Genomic DNA, 20,772 nt, shown 5'->3' with positions numbered 1-20,772 from the left:
GGGATTCCTCCAGGAATTCCGTCCGGGATTCCTCCAGGAATTCCGTCCGGGATTCCTCCAGGAGTTTCTTCTGGGTTTTGTGCAGGAATTCCTTCAAGATTTTTTAAAATAACTTTTAAGAAAACACTTCGGCATACAACGACTGGAAGAGTTTGCAACGAGAAAGGCACTATCACTACTTTTCTCTTTACATCTGAAGGAGCTCCTTCTCAATTCTAGTGAAAAAAATCTCGCGCTTGCTTTATTAATAAATCCCTTTACGAATGCAAATGCTAATAAAAATTATTAAAGGAAATTTCAGTTTACCGTGTTTTCAATATTTGAACACAGTTTCACGGTATGAGTGTAGAATTAGCAAACTAAGCAATTTGAGGGGAATTCCCCAAAAGGTTTCTTCGAGAATCTCCTGATGGGCTTACTGGGTGAATCCCCAGAGGATTTTTTGCGGAGGTACCTTTTAAAAAACAGTTGATAAACATGTTTTATTGATAACAGTGGTTAATACGATGCGCACTACGTAAATTCTGAACTGACTCAATCCAACGTTATCAAGCACATGTTGTGTCTGGGTTATGTTATACATTGGTTCATTTTTTCGTATTATTTGGAATGCAAGAAGTATCTTCGTGTCTGCCACTCGATAATCGAATGCAAAATGGTCAACGTTACAAGAAAGCTTTCAGTAAACCATAATATAGCGGAAATAGACTAATGCATTCTGCCTTTCGATCTCCTTTGAAACGTTAACCATAAGGAAGAAGATTGCCAGGGAAAAACCCAAAACCAAAGTGTGAAACAAAAACGACATCGTTCTATTCTTTTTAATCTGGTCATGATCAACTATTGAATCATTTCGCGCTTCCACATAAGTAGCTATAATAATCTTGGTTCTTGTATGAGCATTTCAATTAACGTTCGGTCGGCGATCAGGCAAGTTGTGCAGCAGGTTCTGGTGTCCATTGACGATCTGGTCTGGTCGCGAGATGAAGTCGTTTATATGTGTTTTATTGTGGTGCATTATATTAATCTCAAGATGGGCATCGTCGCAAGAAATGGATGATTGTATGACACTTATGGCAAGAAAAGGTAAATGTGTATTGATTGTGAACTGCCCAGCACTGTTAAAAATTGCCAATAGCTCGGAGATTACAGCACGTCAGCAAAGATTTTTCACTGCGCATCTTTGTGGTGATCAGAAGGTGAATTGTGGATTGTAATAGTGAAAGCAAATTCAATTGCATTTTAAAGCTTGCAACTTCAGGTTTGCTGTGAAGAGCCGAATCCAACGAGTGCTACTACTACTACTATACCGGATACCGACTATAATGAATTTCCAGCATTTCCATTGCTGCCGAATGAAAATGATTGTGGATTGGATCCTGCAAGTGAACGAAGCATAAGTGGAGGTACAATAGATATAGATCAATATCGTTGGACGGTAGCATTGGATTACAACAACCAAAAGATGAAAGGAGTTAGTTGCGGAGGTTCCTTGATCAACACAAGATATGTATTGACTGCTGCGCATTGTGTTTACAGGGTGCGAGAATACGAGTAAGGACAATAAATAGAAAGTAACTTATTCGTATAAGCTAATTATTTTGTTATTTAGTCTCACTCTTCGCTTAGGTGAATGGGATATCGAACAAGATCCAGATTGTGACAATGATGGAGACTGTAATCCTGGAGTAATATTTGCCAATGTGAGCCGGATAATTGTTCACCCAGAATATAAGCGAAACAATAAAATCAACGATATTGCACTCTTAAGGATAAAACAAGCTCTTCCGAGGACCTACACGTCACATATTATGCCCATTTGTATGCCATTTTCAACGGAACTCATGCACGATTCTTTTACCGATAAAACTGGCAGTGTTGTTGGTTGGGGGCAGAATGAGAATGGTATAGTGCATAATTTAAAATCTTCTTTAGCAATTTAGAACCATTTTAATCTATATTTCAGGAAGAAGCCATCGCAAAATGTACACAGAGATGACAACTATCAGCAATTAGAGGTATAAATATGTAACAGGAAAAACGTTGGAAGATAGTCAAATGGTTGCTCAAACTATAAGGGGCACTTGTAATGACCAATCCGGAAATCCGCTACAAATGCAAATTAACGATACGTACTATCTAATCGGAATTGCCAGCTACGGATCACCTTGCGGTTATTGGACTATGGTACCAATGGTTTACACCAGAGTCACGTCATTCATGGATTGGATATTGGAAAATATCCATGACTGAAGCCAGTTCGAAGCACAATTATAATGCTTGTTTGGATCTATCACAAAAGATAAATTTCTATTCATCGAAAAGTTAAAAAGAAAGCAATCGAGTTGGGAATACTCAACGAATCCAGATTTTGACAACCATTTGCCGTAAACTATGGACTCCCCGTTTATAGGAGTCACATCCATTACTGCTACTTACTTACTGTCAGACCAGAGCTCCCTTGTTGGTGCAGAAGGCCAAATGAAAAGATCTTCATCCTGGGCGACTGCTCACCACCACATTGACCTGTGGCCAGATCAAATGTCTGTCGATTTCCATATTTTTTTGTGGAAGCTGCACGCCATGAGCCTCTGAGCCTACCTCTTCTGCGATGTCCTACTACTTAACGCTTGCTTGAAAATTTCGTTTACAACCCTGCATAGAGTGTGACCGACCCACCTCCACTTTTGGCTTCCGAAATTCTGTTGCTATCGGCTCTTGATGACATCGACGATGGAGATCCAATGGTGATGTCACCATGCACGAATAATATACCGCAGACATCTATTGATGATGACCTGCAACCGTTGAGTGTTCTCCAATGATACACACCAGTTTTCACTGGCGTTTAGAAGCAAATATTGTACGTTTGAGTTGAAAATTCTAATTTTGGTGCGTTGACTAATCTATCTGCTTTTTCCCAGAGTTGCTCTCTGTCACTATCAATGCTAGGCAAACCGCCGATTTTGATAGGCTGACTGCGACCCAAGTCAGCGTGTGCTCTGTTGAGTCACCGTCACTTTTCTTTTCCCATCACAACTGGACTGATTGCGATGGCAGGTAGCTATCACTGATAGGCCATCTTTAAAATGAATTTCTAAAATCAGAATAAACACTCAAAGTGATGAAATTTAAATATGTGGTACAGGATAACAAGTTTTGTATGTTGGTCATTAAACATCTTGAGTTTTGGCTAAAATCGCCAAAATATCAGTTTAGTTGCTTTGATAGTGCTCTGGAGTACGGGTCAGTATCGAGTCGTTGCCGGTCACTATCGTTTTGATATTGATCGACCTACAGTGATAGTGACGATGGTGCAAAATCAGTAGTCAACTGACATGACTGATATTTCGCAGCTCTGGTTTTTCCAAAATGCCCCGTTCTGTGCTTGAATGAGGCCGATGATTTTCTCAGGGACATTCTTGCACCTGAGGACTCCCTACATATGTTCGTCGTTGAGACGGTCTGAAGCTTTTTCACAGGACTGTCCGACATGGAATCCTGCTTGCTGCTGTCGGAGAGTTGCGTCAATTCTCTCCCGTATCCGGTTAACGATCACTTTGCAGAGAGTTTTGAGAACGATACACAAACATGATGCCCCGCCAATTATCGGTCCCATTCTTTGGGTACTGTAGGAATTCTTCTTTAATTAATACTTAAACACATTTTTATTTCATTTTCAATTATATTTTTTCACAACAATTCCTCAACAGCGTCTAATTTCACAAAACTGTCCATCACAACATTCCCTACAAAACTGCCGTCTTCATCACCTCCTTCGTTCCCGCTGCTCACGTCATCATCGTTCTCGTCGTCGTCATTCATGCACACTCTTAATGTTGAAGGATTCGTCATCGATATAATCGTCATCATTTCTGATTTGAACGAGAAAACTGCTTTTGCATTTTCAATGATGAGGATTATATCAATGACGAATCCTACAACCTCAAATGAAACAACAACACAGCGCACGAGTAACTTTCACGCAGCGATCAAAAAGACAAAGGATTTTTCACTCATATTTGTGTACGACTGGATCAACACAAAAAATGTGCTGATCCGGTGTTACACAAATTTGTGTGAAAATTCTTTTGTATTTTCGGTCGCTGCGTGAAAGTTACTCGTTGCGCTGTGTACATCGAGTTTTGCTTGCACTCGAATGACACGAACACCAGCGCACCAAACACGAAGCATGGTCTCTCCCGTGATCGACTTCGTTGCATGCTTGTGTTGCTTGATTCTCACGCTAACCTGAAACTACCCATCGAATGGGTCGATTCTACCCGGATTTTTATGTCATTAGAAGCTGTCAAAATCCGGGTAATCGATCTCGCATCAGAAGAGTAAAGTTTACTCTGATTCTGGGTAAACGGATCTTCACGGGAATTTCGATACCCATTTTAGCTTGTTGTGTGTAGACGTCAAGATCTGGGTAAATTGGACTTGGAGAAATTTTTCGCATGTCTGTCGAGGCGTTTAATCCGAAAAAAGCATGAAGGAACTTCAGATGGCGAAAACTTCTGACTGGTAAGTAATTCATGTTGTTCTTGAAAAGTTCTACTAATTCTTTAAAATTTTCAGGCATTCTACGCAGCTTATCAGGCCGGAATAAAGTTGGTCAGCTTAGAAGTAGTATCCCGAACTCGGTTCCGATGCAGGCGGAAAGAATATTCAACGGGCACCATCTGTAATGGTCACAGGTATGTTTTTTCTCTAGACAATCGATTAATTTAATCGCTGATTAGATTTTCCCACATATTTAGGATCTGTCTCAGCTCGAGTGTCAGCTTGGTGCGAAAGTTTTAGCAAAAATTTAAACAGTGCTTGGGAAAGAAGGTTGCAACATGCAAATGTGAATCGTTTCCATCGTCAAAGGAGCCGTTTTGCGATAAATTTATTAATACTTAATGTAGAAAACTTGAGACATCAATAAATCGGTTATGTTGTAGTTTATTTTTAAATTTTCTTTTCCGGCCAAACTATGGGAGAATCGTATTGTGTATGCAAATGTGAACGCTCATTTATGTAAAAATGGGTAGAAAATACCCGGATGAGAAACGTCTAAATCAGGGTAACCTTTACCCAGATTCTGCAGCCAACATCGGTAACCCAGATTTGAGTAAAGGCACCTTTACCCATTTTAGAGTAACTGCAGTTTTGCTCGATCTGGGTCGCTTTGACATCAATCTGGGTAGCTGAGGGTTAGCGTGCTTCTTTTCATTGTCTGTCATAAATGTGAAACACTGATACAAATTCTGAAGCTAATTCTATTATTATTGTTATTGAAAATTGTTATACAAAATAATTCAATTTATCTGTATACTTTCCCACATCCTCCATCTCCCCTACTCTTAAAACCCGTTTGAAAAAAAAATCTCGTAACAACAGTTCTAATAATGATAATAGTATTGCAACACCCCAATTGAATATTGCAGCACCCCAAAAAGTTTGGCATCACCTGAAAACCTTATGATTTACTTTGCGTAATTATTCGAAGCCAAAGGCCAAAGCGGCGGGATCGGCAGGCTACAGCGGTTTGCCGTCGCCGCGGTCCAGGTGGGGCACGATCTGCCTCCGTCCGGAGTAGACCCAGAATTTTGGTGAGATGACCAACAATAGGCGTAGGAGTGGCGGCGTGGCCGGCAGGCCGTAGCGGTTCGGTAGAATATCGGCCCATGTGTACACTACGTATCGTCCGGAGAAAAACAGCACCTTTTTCCGTCATGGAAACTTGCTGACAGACAAAACAATAATGGTGGCTGCCAGGAAGAGAGAGACATAATTCAAGTCAACGACGACGGACATGCTGTGGACGCTCCAACGCCAGAGGTGGAAGCTCAGGTAAAATATTATCTTCTGGACACCCATAAAAACACTGTAGTTGGAGGAAATGCCAATGCAGGACCCATAGCTTCCGGAAAGGTAAGCCCAGCCCACTGGGTTAGTGGGATGGTGTCAGGCCCTGCGAGCCAGCCGTTAAAAAGACTAGCACCGAAAATCAACAAGAGAAGAATGTGAACCGATACCAATGGCGACGACCACAGCGACGAAAAGCGACTTGCGATTGGAAGCTCGGTACGTGGAACTGCAGATCTCTCAACTTCATCGGGAGCACCCGCATACTCGCCGATATACTGAAGGACCGCGGGTTCGGCATCGTAGCGCTGCAGGAGGTGTGTTGGACAGGATCTATGGTGCGAACGTTGAGAGGTAATCATACCATCGACCAGAGTTGCGGCAACACACGTGAGCTGGGAACAGCTATTATAGTGATGGGCGGCATGCAGACGCGCGTAATCGGTCATCGTTCGTACGCGAACGATAGTGGGATCAACCGGCGGGTCCTTGAAGAGGCGTTCGTACCCTTTTAAGTGGGAGACACTACAAAGACCAAGTACATGATTGCTAGTAGTTAGCATCGGTGCGGCCGTGGCACTGGTGACGAAGTGGTGCTTGGTGATGACAATTTTGATGTTGTTGACGAATGTGTTTATCTTGGCACTTCCGTGACGTGCGATAATGACGTTATTGCTAATTTAGAAAAAAATGTCCACTCTCCGGAAGATTGAAAAGCTACCATAGCTGTCAGACTGATCATCTTCACGAAGGTATCATCAATCAGTCCAAGGATACCTTGGATAGAGCCTTGGCTACGATGCCAATGATCATAATTTGTTGTTGGTTTTCAGAACATTTCACTTTGCAAGCATACTTTGATTTGGCCCAATTTTTCTATGATGCGATGATTTTCATGACTGCGGTAGGACTTTGACAGCTACGTTAGAACTCGGCAGCTACCGCTGAGTGGAAAATTTTCTAAAAATCCGCAATGCGCTATTGCGATCTGTGAACCCAGCTTAAGTTCCGTAGCCTGCAAACGAAGTCATAACTCGCATTGTTCAGGAGTCTGATTCTTCCTGTCGCTTTATACGGCCATGAATCGATAACGTTGAGATAAGTTGATCAGAGCGCCGAGTCTTTGGAGTTGTCGAACATAAAGTACTTCCAACAATACTCCGTGGTAAACTGGAGGACTACATCTGGCGGCGACAGATGAACTACGAATTGTATCAAATAGTTATATAAAGAGATAGATATGGTGAAGCGAGTAAAACACAGTAGGCTGCGATAGGATAAGCACGTAGCTCGTATGCTGGAGGAATAACAAGCTAAAACTATTCATCAGGGAACCACGGAGAGGTTGTCGGATTCGTTGAAGATCGGGCAAACGTTGGCTTTTTGCCGTTGACGAGGACCTAAAACGTTCAGGGTGACTGGCAGCGATTGACCAAGGACCGAGACCAGTGCTGACGTAATTCTGCAAAGTGACGTAAGCGACATTGATAATTTTGACACATTTTGGGTTATTGTACATCAAATGTATGGCCGTTCTCTAAGTTTTCTTCCATGGATGCTAGATTACGACTAGATCTTGGATTCTAACATATCGAGCATACCACAGTGTAGTTATTTCTCCAGATGTAACCTAAAGAAGTCGAAATTCGGAATGTCGCTTACGTCATTTTGCAGAATTACAGCATAGTAGAGGCGAATGCTTCATTCGGCTTAAACTCACCACTACGAGTTGTAGCTCATCAAGTACAGATCATGTAAGTAAATTCGATCAAACCCCGAGTTGTACGGTTTCCCAAACTAACATTGTGAAAAAGTCAGTAGAATTAAATCGTTTAAAAATCCAAGACGAATTCGGCTACGTTATGCCGCATAAGCCTAAATCAAACGTTTTTTGTGAGCTTTAAACAAAATTCATTTTGTCTCGAAAGTATCTTGGTTAAGTATCATATCAACACGGTTGAAATTTTCCGTATTAAAAGCGTAAGTTCTACCGCCAGGTGTCGCGTCAAACAGCATGCAATTTTTGACATTTTCTAATTCCGAAAATTCCCTTCCATGCTGTGGTCAAGCGTCTGCAGTGATAACCTTTAATAAACGTTTGCCACAGACGCATTTCGCGATAAGCGTTGAACCATGTTTTGATTGTTCAACATCGTCATCGCTCTGAGTTGTGCGGAAAACCCCCGTCGCTTAACTGCACTGTAGGGTAAAATGTTACTTTCGTTGTGTAGATTGAAATGACAATGCATGTGACAGTTAGATCGAAGATGTAATTGCAGTTTTTTTTTTATTTCAATTGTGGATTCCCTCGCTCGTGTTGCACCAACAGTAAGTTTGTCAAAGATAAGTCAGATTATTTCTCATCTCGCTCTTCCATTAGCACGACGATCACAGGAAGGACGATTGTGTTGTGAATCGTCAGGTTCGATTACACGCTCCCGTCAGAATACCCATTTTTTCATTGCTATCTCTGTCGCTCTTCAAGAGGCTCCATTTAAAAATACCCATTTTCAAGTTGGGCGGCCCAACTCATAAATGGGTATTTTTAGATGGAGCCTCTTGAAGAGCGATAGAGATAGCAATGAAAAAATGGGTATTCTGACGCGAGCGTGTAGGTACTGAACCCGCCCACAATACTACTGTTTGAAATTGTATTCTTGTTTTTCATCAATTATGTCATTAAAGGTGTAAATGACAGAACGAGCTACTATTTCGTAATAGTTGCAGTTTTTAATATTTTGTCAAAGTTAAAGTTTTCCATAGCGGTTTATCGAAATTCCAATGTAAACGTTTGATCGTGTTTCCGTTATCTAACAACAACACTGGATCTTCGATAAAAGTTCGTGTTACGTGATTTAGTTTAGTGTACGATAGAGCTGAGTCTTTATTTTGAGTGTGAGATGAAATTAACAACTTGTTTGTTTTTGTGTTGTATTTTGGAGATGTCAAGATGGACGTCTTCACAAAAAACGGGAAAATCGGAAAGTTAGTGCTATTCTGAGTTTATTGTACAGTATATTGTGTAATTCATCACTTTTACAGATGAATGCATAGCAACCAATGGTCGCCACGCTAAACTTGTTTCAATTATGAACTGTCCAGAATTGTTAAATATTGCCAGGAAGCCAACGATTACGACAGTCGAGGAAAGGCATCTCAAAGCACATACTCTTGGAAACCATGTGAGATGCTTGACATAATGACTACACATTCAACTAGATTTTGAGATGTTTGAAATTTGCAGGTCTGTTGTGAAGCGCCGATGATTTCAACAACTGCTCGCAGCACTTCTGCTAGTAGAAGCATTCCTGAACCTGATGCTGATTATGCTGATATACCACTGGCTACCACTGACATTATTCCTAGTAATAGAATGCCTGCATCTGATTATGGTGAATTATTCCAACCTTCATCATTACTACCAAAAGCGAATGATTGTGGCTTGGAACCCGCAAGCGAACGAATCATCGGCGGAAATGCAACCCAAATTGATCAATTTCGATGGACGGTAGCTTTGGATTACAACCACCATAGATGGAAAGGAGTTCTTTGTGGAGGTTCCCTAATCAACACAAGATACGTATTGACTGCTGCGCACTGTGTTGACTTATTGCGAAGTGAACAAGAGTAGGAACTATGTTTGGATATTTATTCATCGATTTTTAAATATTACTTTTTTATGCAGTCTTACGCTTCGCTTGGGTGAATGGGATATTGAACAGCACGAAGATTGTGACGGTGATGGAAACTGTAATCCTAAGGTTATATTAGCGAAAGTAGAGCGGAGAATTATTCACCCAGAATATAAGAGAAAGGACAAAATCAACGATATTGCACTCATTAGGATGAAACAAGCTCTCTCAAAGACCTACTATTCACATATTTTGCCCATATGTATGCCATTTTCAACAGAGCTTATGCATGAATCTTTCAACAACGTAATTGTCAGTGTTGTTGGTTGGGGATTGAACGAGAATGGTATATTGCATCATTTTAATATTCAAGCGATAATTTTGATTAGATTTTTGTTGTTGTTGTTTTAGGAACCGGAAGTCGTTACAAAATATACACAAACGTAACAACTGTTGACCAGGAAAGGTATAAATATGAAACAGGAAAGTCACTAAAAGATAATCAAATTAGTACTAAATCCTCAAATGATACCCTTCGTGACGCCTGTGAAGGCGACTCAGGAGGTCCCCTACAAATTCAAATGAACGGGACATACTATCTTATTGGGATTGTCATCCATGGCCCCCGCTGCGATTTTCGGATTCCTCAACCATCGGTTTACACCAGAGTCACGTCATACAAGGACTGGATATTGGAAAATATAACTGATTGACACCAGTTACTCGGAACCGCGAACTTGACATCGGCATACCATATAAAAAAAATAATAAATGAGAAATATATTTTAGGGAATTCATCACTTCCAAATGTTTAAAATGGATGACCATTGCATTGCTGTTCCCTACTTAATTTCATATGGTGGTGGCCGTCATCGTTTGTTTGACTTATCTCGACTTATCTAGAATTACTATTGTGTTTTAAATGCGAGTGTGGTTTGAGTGCTATGACTGAGAAAGCTCTCTGTATTTTAAAGGGTGTTTCGGTCAAAATGTGGTAGCATAGTTTGTATTATAACTTTGTGTATGCAATACAAGATACGGTAAAGGCTGGGTATGCTGCGCAATTCAGATCCCATTGTGATCCACTAGCCTCTGCCCAGCAACTCCTATCCCTACCTCCACGCGGTACCGGCCGGAAACTATGAGCAACCTTAGGGAAGATCGGGTAACCAACCCCGTTGGGAACTTTGGTCGTAGGCTAACAGGGAAGGGGGGGTTCGCTTCGGTAAACCTGAGCGTCTGTTCTCCAGGAGGAGCGGCTCACAACAGCGTCTGATCCCCATGTTAGGGGCGGCTGATCTACGTCCGAGTGCCAGGGAAGGACTCTAAGCTCAACTGTGCACTATGGTATGCCTGCATTAGGAAGGCCCGTATTGAATATTTTTGATCAGATATTACAATTAAAATAACTCTTACAAATCAAGGAACACCTTTCTTAGCAATACAGTATTTCCAAGCAGAGGAGGATATCAAATTCATAACAACAGAATCACATAGCATGGTTTTATATCATAATTTGTTATTATTAATCGATAAGTTTTACTTAAGTATTACTTTTTATAGCATGTCTTGCCTGGCAATCTTACTTTGTTATGATCAAATTATTGAGATTCATCCACTAAATAACATTTCAAATATATGCTTTGTTGTAGATCAAGTTTTGTTATTATTCTATTATTGAATATATACAAATATGTGATGAACTATAACATAATAACAACAAGTTCTCAAATTCACTGCAAGATGCAATGTTATTAAAATGTTATTGATCTAATAAAACTTGTTATTAAATTGGTCTTCCAGGAACATTTTTTTGTTATGATTTTAGTTATTTTGCCGCTTATGACAGACAAGCTTATTTCAAAATAAGATATGGTAATAACATATAAATTACTAATTCTTTTATACAGTTATTATGCCAAAATAACATATTTTATTATGCTGTTGATATTTTCTTCTGCTCGGGCTTTCATTGTGTTTGGAAGTAAAATATTGTATTTGCTCTTCTTCACGACATTTTCTAACCGTTTTGTACAACATAAATTTTTAATCCTCCAGTTTACAGAGCCCTATTTTATAACTTTTGCAAGAAACATCAACAAAGTTTGTATTATGTATTTGCTTCGTTACATTGTTTCCTATAAGAGCTAGTAGAAACTTTTGTCGGCTGTTCGAGCCCGTATGAAGTTTATCATCAATGTTAACTTCTTTTCTTGTTCAGCTATCTAGGCTGTGTAGTGTCGGTAGCGATTGACTCAATTGGCAAAGAATAACACTACGGACCGCCAGTTCCGGTGGTAAGAATCCATCAACTAATAAAAACCTAACCGCTATCGGAGCCTGTGGAGTACCAGGGTGCTTTCCACAGTATTTTGCCCTTACTGCACTAACCGGAGCAATAGTGCAGTGGACATTGTGTTTCTACGAGACAATCAGCTGCCTTTCTTTAGTCTCACTTGAGGCTAAATAAGGGCGGGATTATGAAGATGTTGTTAATTAGTTTAAATTTTCACCTATATGGTTTCGCATTATGCGATTTACACAGTGTATTCTGTGTATTCTCGCCTTTGGCGTTTTCAAATCGATACCGATCTCTTTTTATTGCTGCTGTTCTTTGTTGTGCTGTTATTGCGATGCGTTAAATCTTCAGCATAAAAGAACAGCAACGATCAATCTTTGCAGACTTATGCAAAATGGTACAGCCAAAGTGACCTTGGTCAAAGAACCTTACTTTCGTAAGTGTGATTTCTATCTAGGAAACCTTATGAACCCGGTGTTTGCTACTCTCAGTAAACATGAAATGGCAAGCTCGCGTGTCATGCCTCGAGCCTGTGTGCTTGTTAACGACGCAATCGTTGCTACACTCATCTCTGAACTAACCACCAGAGATGTACATATGTGCTATCACAATTGATGTATCTGTTGGAAACCTCAACAGGAAATACGTCTATTGTTCGGTGTTTTTACCGCATGACGAACCATCCCCTACGGAAGCTTTCAAACAAGTCATCGCATACTGTACTTCAAAAGGCCTTCCGCTAATTGTTGGCAGTGATGCTAATGCTCACCATATCATCTGGGGCAGCTCAGACATTATCTTGAGAGGCTCCAGTTTGATGGAGTACTTAAGTAGTACAGATCTTGCATTACTTTACATAGGCAACCACCCAACCCTTATGGTATCTGCTAGAGAGGAAGTGCGTTATGTCTACGCTTTACTCTAGTAGAATTAGTCACGAGCTGACCAATTGGCATGTGTCAGATGAAGAATCTTTATCTGACCATCGCTACATTTTTTTTGAACAATTAAATGTTACATCGCAAACATTGCGTTTCAGGAATCCTTGGTCAACAAACTGGGATCTTTTTACTGATTTGGTTGCGGTTAAATTTCATGGATACTCACCATCCATTGACACTCCAAGTGATTTAGATGATGCCGTTGATACCACAACGACCTTCATCATGGAAGCTTTTGAAGAAGCATGCCATCTACGATCTGTAAGGAAGACAAGAGGAACCCCTTGGTGGAACTCTGATCTGGCGAAACTCAGGAAACAATGCAATGTAGAAAGAGTTATAACAGACGAAGTTCGGCTGGTTCGGAGGCTTTCAGGTCGGCTCGCAAGGCCTACAGGAAAGCTCTCCGGTCTGCTGAACGATCCGGCTGGAAAAATCTTTGTACAAATGTTTCCAGTTTGAGTGAAGCCAGTCGGTTAAACAGAATCCTTGCAAAATCTAAAGATTTCCGAGTGAACGAACTTCGTTTGCCAAATGGCGATCTGACTTCCTCTGATAGGGAAGTTCCGGAATGCTTATTCAGCACACACTTCCCTGGAAGTGGATATTACATCTTCGGATGAACCTGATGTCTTTTCTTGTAGTTATGACTCGCTGGCTTCGGCTCGGAGAATTGTAACTATAGAATCGATTGCATGGGCACTTTATAGCTTTGCTCCTTTCAAATCTCCTGGGGCAGATGGGATTTATCCTATTTTGCTTCAGAAGGGATTTGATTATTTCAAACATGTTTTGAAAAAACTACTTGTTTGCAGTTTTGCTACAGGGTATATTCCCAAATCTTGGCGGGATATTACTGTAAAGTTTATTCCGAAAGTGGGTCGGGCGTCGTATGAAGAAGCATAGAGCTTCATAACTATCAGTTTGACTTCTTTTCTTCTGAAATGCTCAGAACGTATCGCATCCGTGATGCTCATCTGACCAACGTGCCTCTTCATGTGAAGCAACATGCCTACCAATCTGGTAAGTCCACTGTGACTCTTTTACATAAATCGACGATATCGAGAAAGCATTCGCTCAAAAGCAATCTTGTTTAGGTGTTATCTTAGATATCGAGGGTGCCTTTGACCATGTGCCATTCGATGCCATATTGAAAGCCGCACGGGGTCATGGTATATCTCCAATGATTTCCAATTGGATTCATCAAATTCTCAAAAATCGATATCTCTTCTCGAGATTGCGTCTAGCAGGGATAAGGAAATTGAGTGTTTGTGGATGCCCCCAAGAGGGAGTCTTATCACCACTTTTATGGAATCTCGTAGCAGATACGCCATTGAGGCAACTCAATAAGAGCGGTTTTCCTACTTATGGCTTTGCCGACGACTACCTAACATTGCTAGTTGGTATGTGTATCACTACCCTTTTCGACCTGATGCAAAGCGCTCTTCAGGTACACAGTACGAACAGAACCTGTAAATTTATGACGAACTGAATGTAACAAATTGACCTCCATCGTGTTCGATAGAAATTTATGTGAGATTTTAAAATTACACTGCTGATTGCTGAGAGAAAAGTGTTAATTAAGCACCGACTTTTCAGAGAAACTTAAAAAAAATCTTCATACGAGAATCGAACTCAGATCTTCCGAGTGAGAGTTCACGCCTAACCCCTCTAGGCCGTCTCACCAAACTGAAGAGAAGGCAATCAAAGATAAACATGTTCCACCATAAAGGAACAAACTGTTGTACCGCTTCGGCCACAGAGAGCGAGAGAGCAGTCTCCGCAGCGAGGCAGACGACTGAGCGTAGCTGGTCCTCGTTTACATTACTGCATGTAAATTTCAAGCGAATATGTCTCAAAAAAATGTAAACAGTACGCATGATTGGCTGATTACTGAGCGGACAGTATTATCTCTCGATAAATGGCTGTAATTTTGTAGCTTCTGCTATAATTTTCAGTCGATGCTTAACTTACGTGCTGTTTAATTTTCATGATTTCTTTCTGTGTAGTTGAGGGTTGGTGTCGCCAATATGGCCTTTCGGTTAATCCGAGTAAAACATCTATTATTCTTTTCACGGAAAGGCGAAACCGTAATGGCGTTCAGCCTTTGCGTCTCTGCTTCTGAAATCGATGTGACTGAACAGGTAAAGTACGTTGGAGTCATTCTTGATGCCAAGCTCTCCTGGACACCTCTTATTGAGTTCAGAATCAAGAAAGCTTGTATGGCCTTCGGGCAATACCGGCGAACTTTTGGTACCACTTGGGGTCTAAAATGAAGTATTTCAAATGGATTTACACAACTGTTGTTCGGCCAATATTAGCCTATGAATGTCTTGTGTGGTAGCAAAGGGGCGAATTGAGAACGATCCAATCAAAGTTAGCCCATCTCCAAAGGTTGTGCTTAATGGCTATGTCTGGAGCGTTCTCTTCAACTCCCACGGCAGCGCTAGAAGTTCTCTTTGACGTCCACTACACATTCATCTCAAACAAGAAGCACTTTCAACAAAAAAAGCACTTTCTTGCACTTACCGCCTATGGGTACTCGGTCTACTAGAGGAAACACCCGTGAATCGCACATCAACACACACCTCGTTGTTTCCACTTTTGGTGCATTGGGACAAAATTGTCATTGCTCTAAGGCATCGTACACAAATTACGTAACGCTATAGGGGGAGGGGGGAGTCTGAAATCGCTGATTTCAGCGTTACGTAATTTGTGTACCATGCCTAAGTGATCTTGCAATTGCTTGTAATTTCCCATATAGGACATTTTCCACGAAATGCCCTTCCCGGAAAGAGTGGATATCTGGAAAGAAGTATTTCAGACGGCATCGGCATCGTATGTTACACTGATGGCTCCCTTCTCGAAGGTCAAGCAGGGGCTGGTGTTTATTCTAGTGAGCTAAGGCTGTATCAGTCTTACTCACTTGGTAGACACTGCACCGTTTTTCAAGCCGAAATCTTTGCTCTTATGTGCGGAGTGCAATCGACACTTCAGCAGCATGTAATGGGCAAAGTAATATACTTCTGTTCAGATAGCCAGGCTGCTATTAAAGCACTTGCTTCGGCCAACTCCAGGTCGAAGATAGTTATCGCTTGTCGAACTCAAATCGAGAAGCTAAATTCAGCAAACGCTGTTCACCTTGTATGGGTACCTGGCCATTCTTCCATCGCTGGAAATGAAATGGCTGATGAGTTAGCTCGCACTGGAGCATCACATGACTTCATTGGCCCTGAGCCAGCTATTCCAATATCGAAGTGTAGCTGTCCAGTTTTTGCGCAACTGCGTTTCCGAGTATTCGGTAAACATTTATTAACGCTTCAGCGCGCACGCCGTTGAAAAAAGTGCAACACTACCAAAAAAACCTCGCTCGTCGTATACAGCGTGAGCGCGGTACAGTTTCAGCTGCTTGATGACATGCGTCCTGAAAGGTTAAGTGAAACTGGCTTCAGAAACCTGAATCTTCAGGATATTCTGTTGTTCTTAACCCGCTGTGGTAAAGAACTAAAGGCTCTTTTTCGCTGTTTGCGTTATTACAGTGCCCTTTTCAGGGCGCTGTTTGAACCCATTGTGGCACGCTTATGCCACAGACAAACAGACGTAACACCTAGAACAATTTTCGTGAAAATCCATCGCCCACTTTACACTACCATCACCTGGTGGAAATGTTGCACGAAACACTGCCTTGCGCAATATCGTCAACAGAAAGCGCTAGTGTGAAATGTCAAACGCAAATAAAAACTATGCGCGCGCCTCTGGTTGTGAAAGCCACAACTATGAAGATTTAACATGATCTTTAAAAGCGTGGTCGATAGGAATTCCGCAAGTGTTACGTCTGTTTGTCTGTACTTATGCGTTTTTTTCTATTTCCCTACCTGTCCTTATCCTCATCCTCACTTCCTGCCTGTTCCCTCAGATAGACGATGAAATAGGCTATTATTATGGCGATGGCACAAATGTCCCAAATGGAGGATAACGTGCCTCTGGAGCTGGGCTTCTAGTGTTTTTTTTGTCTTTATTATCGAGACTTTCAGCCCAAGGCTGGTTCGTCTCCAATGATACGTTGTTTTCTATAAGAGCTAGTAGAAACTTTCTTGGACATTATATATCCGGTTGGAATCAAGACAGACATTCAATCAAAAATTTCAATTTACTAATTTAGTCAACAAGCGTCGCAACTGTTTCGCATCTAGTGCGCTGTATTGGCTCTGACGGCAGCAAAAATGCACTCACTCCAATGGGAAATCCCATTTGTATCTGCAATCGTGTGCGTGAAGAAGTACAAACAAACGTGTTTTGTCTCGTTTTTTCTCACGTTTTCCATACGACTCCCGCCAGGCGGCAGCACTACGGCGCCGTCAAGGCCTATTGCGCTCACAACAACGGGAAGGATGCGCGCGCACTTTTTTTGACATGATTCAAAAACGTCGCGAGTTCGGTCGCGTCGCGAAATGACGGTTTGGCGACGGCACGACAATATTGTGCTCAAATTAAAATGGCAGCCAGCGCTTGAAAATTGAAGCGTTTTACCTCAGACGAATCAAAATTTGCTCTTCTTTGACCGACGCTTTTCAACCCAAAGCGGTAGCAATACACCTTCATTGGCTAACATGCTTCAGAAGCAAGTGGGAGCGGGAGCAATAAAAAATATAAGTGAGAGTGAGGAACGACGATTCAGCGCCGTGCGGCTCTCTGAATCTCTCTCTTCGCCGGTGTATACGGCAATGAATATACTTGATTTTTATCTCGTTATTACAGTGCAAATGACATAAATTCGAATTAAATCGATTATAATAGTCACATCCATCATTCCCTTATGGATAAATTGGCTTTTTAAATTAAGAAAAATTCAATGATTTTTTATTTTTAAACAAAAGAGCACCTTTTTCTGAGCCGCTATGATTTTTTTTCAGATTTTAAAAACTTTATTTTGGTATTTAAAATCAATTTCAAAGAGATTTTTTGAAATCACCTTTTGACAGCTGGGCAACTGCTTGACAGCTCCGCTCAGTACAAAATGCGACGAGGGGTGATTCGACAAATCGCTCCCAGACAAATTTAAAATTGATTTTTAAATAGGTTCCCGGGCACCAAAATTGATGAAAATTTGGATTTCGGCTCAGTTTGGCATGCAGATTCAGAATATGGAATTATCTCAACACCACTAAAGAAGCCAATTGATTATTTTTACAAGTTTTGAGCTAAAAATAAATCCACTGAATCATTTACGCATCTTCAGCCTCACCGTAGCAAGTGAGAAATAATCGTTACCAGTCAATATGCTTCACCAGCCAACCGACCGATGAGGAATAGTGGTCGCGGTTGGTTTCGGTTTTTCTTTGCTCCCTGTGCGTGTTCGTTCGTAGTGATGGTTGGCGCTGATGACTGATCGTACCATTCATATTCACTCAATTTTGAGCACTGATGGCAGTCAATCGTGTAATTACAAGTGTATTTATAATTTCTGAAGCAGTCTATAAAGTTCGCCTTGATTAAATGGACTGTGTTGAGCCCGCCTCTCTGCAAGTTTGCAGGGAGAGTGTGTTGTAGTGATAGCTTTTGAATAACGGTTTTTTGGTTTGTTGTGTCGTCAGACGACTGGCTAAATTGATTAACGTTTTACGCAAGAAGGAACGTTTTGCGATAAGCATTGATTTATGTATGTTTCGAATGTTGCATATCGTCGTCACTTGCTCTATATGTTGCGTTGTTCTGGGGGATCCCCTGGATTAATTCCACTGTGTGGTTGAGTTTTTCTTCTAGTAAGTAGACAGAAGTGAGCGTGGAAGGGGGCATTTTACTGGATGTACCTACGAGTTGTTATTACTGCTTCGAACAGCTATTCTCTTGTGCTTTGTTAATGATTCTATCAAAGTTAAAGATAACAGAACTTGTAGCTCTTTCTTAGCTTTTGGTTTTTGTTTTTATTATCAAACAAGTTGGAAACAGAATAGCCCATCGTTTTTTTAAGTGTCGTTATACTGCAAAGCATAGTTTAGTGAACGTTGAGGTTTTGTTATGAACGTGCAATGAAGCCAACTACATGTTTGTTTATGTGTTGTATTTTGGAGATGTCAAGATGGACATATTCAAAAAGAATGTGTAATTTGGAAGGTTAGTTTTATTCTGAGTCGATTGTACAGTATATTCTCACGATTTCTTAGTGCTTACAGGTGAATGTACAGCAACTAATGGTCACCAAGGTAAATTTGTTTTAATCACGAGCTGTCCAGCATTACTCAAAATTGCCATGAGTCCAACAATTTCATTAAAGCAGAAAAAGCATCTCGAGGCACATACATGTGGAGACCATGTGAGTTGATTGATAGAATGACTGCAAATTCAATTGGGTTTTAAGATGGCTGAATTTGCAGGTTTGTTGTGAAGCGCCAATGATTTTGACCACTGCTCCCACCACTACTGCTAGTAGAAGCATTCCTGAATCTGATTATGAAGATATACCCACCACTGACATTATTCCTAGTAATAGAATGCTTGAATCTGATAATGATGATTCATCATTACTACCGGAAGAGAATGATTGTGGCTTGGAACCCGGAGTGGAACGAATCATCGGTGGAAATGTTACTAAAATAGATCAATTTCGATGGACGGTGGCTTTGGATTTCGATTCCCCAAGCAAAAAAGGCGTTCGGTGTGGAGGTTCACTGATCAACACAAGATATGTATTGACTGCAGCACATTGTGTAGGCAAAGTGCGAGAAGAAGAGTAAGGACAATGATCGGATAGTAATTTTCCTATATAATTTTTGTTTTGTCTTTTAGTCTTACTCTTCGCTTGGGTGAATGGGATATCGATCAACATAAAGATTGCGAAAATGACGATCCAGAAGATTGCAATCCTGAAGTTATATTTGCGGAAGTGAGCCAGATAATTATTCATCCCGGATATAGAAGAAATGGTCACGATATTGCGCTCATAAGGATGAAGCAACCTCTGCCAAAGAATTACACGACACATATTTTGCCCATATGTTTGCCAAATGCAACTGATCTCATTCACAATTCTTTTACCAACAAAAATGTCAGTGTTGTTGGTTGGGGGCGAGCAGAGAATGGTATGGTGTAGTGTATGAAAACTTCAGTGAATATTTCGAAACGTTATTTTCATTTATTTTAGTAACCACAAGTCGGTACAAAATGTATGCAGAGATTACAACTATAAGCAATGAGAAGTATAAACATGTCACAGGAAAACCAATAGAAGATAATCAAATGGCTGCTCAATCCTCATCGAAGGCCTATCGTGACTCCTGTACTGGCGACTCAGGAGGTCCCTTACAAATTCAAATAAATGGTACGTACTATCTCATTGGGATTATCAGCCACGGACCTCGTTGTGGAGAATATACGATACCAGCGGTTTACACCAGAGTCACGTCATACATGGAATGGATATTGAAATCAATAAAACAGTATATGTAACAGTCACTATCAATATTTTGAAACCGTCAACATGAAACTCGTTTCAATATACCAATAAATATTTGAATATAATTGAAAAATAATAATAATTCTTAACTTCCAAATTTCCACAATGGTTGATAAATACATTGCTCCAGGGATGGGAACACTCACTTGCAAAGAGTTATACTCACATGCTATTGTCTCAGCTCAGAAGCGCACTATCAAGAAATTATGTATGCACTGTTTGCAAGTGAATGTTCCCATCCTTGTTATGTTCGCTACTAAATTTAGTTCATCACATAAGGTCGATGGTGGTCGTCATAGTGAAAATTATCTTTATGTTACTAAACCCACACAGATAAAACTAATGAAGATAACATGTTCTGTAAACTTTATTTTCGTCATGTTAACTTTATTTTAAAAAGACAATTACACCGTCTTCGACCTTGCGGCCTCTGCAGACTGAACAATAGTAACACTTGACAATGGACAACACAAATTACACCCAGTGGCCCAGTGGAGAATTTTCTGTTTGACGAAAAGTTTTCTCCGACTGGAGCGGGAATCGAACCCACATTCCAAGGCTTACGAGACACCTAAACGACTGACGCCGCTA

General features: G+C 40.8%; 3 protein-coding genes and 1 long non-coding RNA gene across 6 annotated transcripts; all 4 read left to right on the top strand.

Moving 5' to 3' along the window:
- Window positions 1-280: 280 nt before the first annotated feature.
- On the top strand, window positions 281-2,249 carry LOC109413796 (melanization protease 1-like). The gene is made up of 4 exons (XM_029861749.2): window positions 281-1,199; window positions 1,262-1,554; window positions 1,613-1,905; window positions 1,967-2,249. The coding sequence occupies exons 1-4, from the start codon at window positions 984-986 to the stop codon at window positions 2,014-2,016; spliced, it is 852 nt and encodes a 283-aa protein (XP_029717609.2). The 5' UTR covers window positions 281-983; the 3' UTR covers window positions 2,017-2,249.
- A 2,140-nt stretch (window positions 2,250-4,389) lies between these two features.
- Window positions 4,390-4,953, top strand: LOC109621444 (uncharacterized). 2 transcript variants are annotated; one of them, XR_009996213.1, is made up of 3 exons: window positions 4,390-4,527; window positions 4,582-4,700; window positions 4,764-4,953. It is a non-coding gene; the product is annotated as an uncharacterized LOC109621444 (long non-coding RNA). The 2 variants fall into 2 exon arrangements; XR_009996212.1 differs by lacking the exon at window positions 4,390-4,527 and having other exon boundaries at window positions 4,536-4,700.
- A 3,537-nt stretch (window positions 4,954-8,490) lies between these two features.
- On the top strand, window positions 8,491-10,285 carry LOC109413797 (CLIP domain-containing serine protease B4). The gene is made up of 5 exons (XM_019687523.3): window positions 8,491-8,841; window positions 8,899-9,038; window positions 9,101-9,483; window positions 9,542-9,834; window positions 9,900-10,285. Exons 1-5 carry the CDS (start codon window positions 8,757-8,759, stop codon window positions 10,199-10,201), a joined length of 1,203 nt encoding a protein of 400 aa, XP_019543068.3. The 5' UTR covers window positions 8,491-8,756; the 3' UTR covers window positions 10,202-10,285.
- Window positions 10,286-18,284: 7,999 nt separating this feature from the next.
- LOC109421869 (CLIP domain-containing serine protease B4-like) lies at window positions 18,285-20,258 on the top strand. Of its 2 annotated transcripts, none has more exons than XM_019696440.3 (5): window positions 18,285-18,842; window positions 18,902-19,041; window positions 19,103-19,458; window positions 19,515-19,807; window positions 19,870-20,258. In XM_019696440.3, the coding sequence occupies exons 1-5, from the start codon at window positions 18,758-18,760 to the stop codon at window positions 20,172-20,174; spliced, it is 1,179 nt and encodes a 392-aa protein (XP_019551985.3). In that variant the 5' UTR covers window positions 18,285-18,757; the 3' UTR covers window positions 20,175-20,258. The 2 variants fall into 2 exon arrangements, with proteins under 2 accessions (XP_019551985.3, XP_019551984.3); XM_019696439.3 differs by having other exon boundaries at window positions 18,292-18,842; window positions 18,893-19,041; window positions 19,870-20,256.
- The last annotated feature ends 514 nt before the right edge of the window (window positions 20,259-20,772 follow it).

The sequence above is a fragment of the Aedes albopictus genome, chromosome 1, assembly GCF_035046485.1.
Source record: "Aedes albopictus strain Foshan chromosome 1, AalbF5, whole genome shotgun sequence".
Lineage (NCBI taxonomy): Eukaryota > Metazoa > Arthropoda > Insecta > Diptera > Culicidae > Aedes > Aedes albopictus.
Note: the sequence above shows the minus strand (reverse complement) of the source record. Positions and strands in the feature narration are given on the sequence as shown.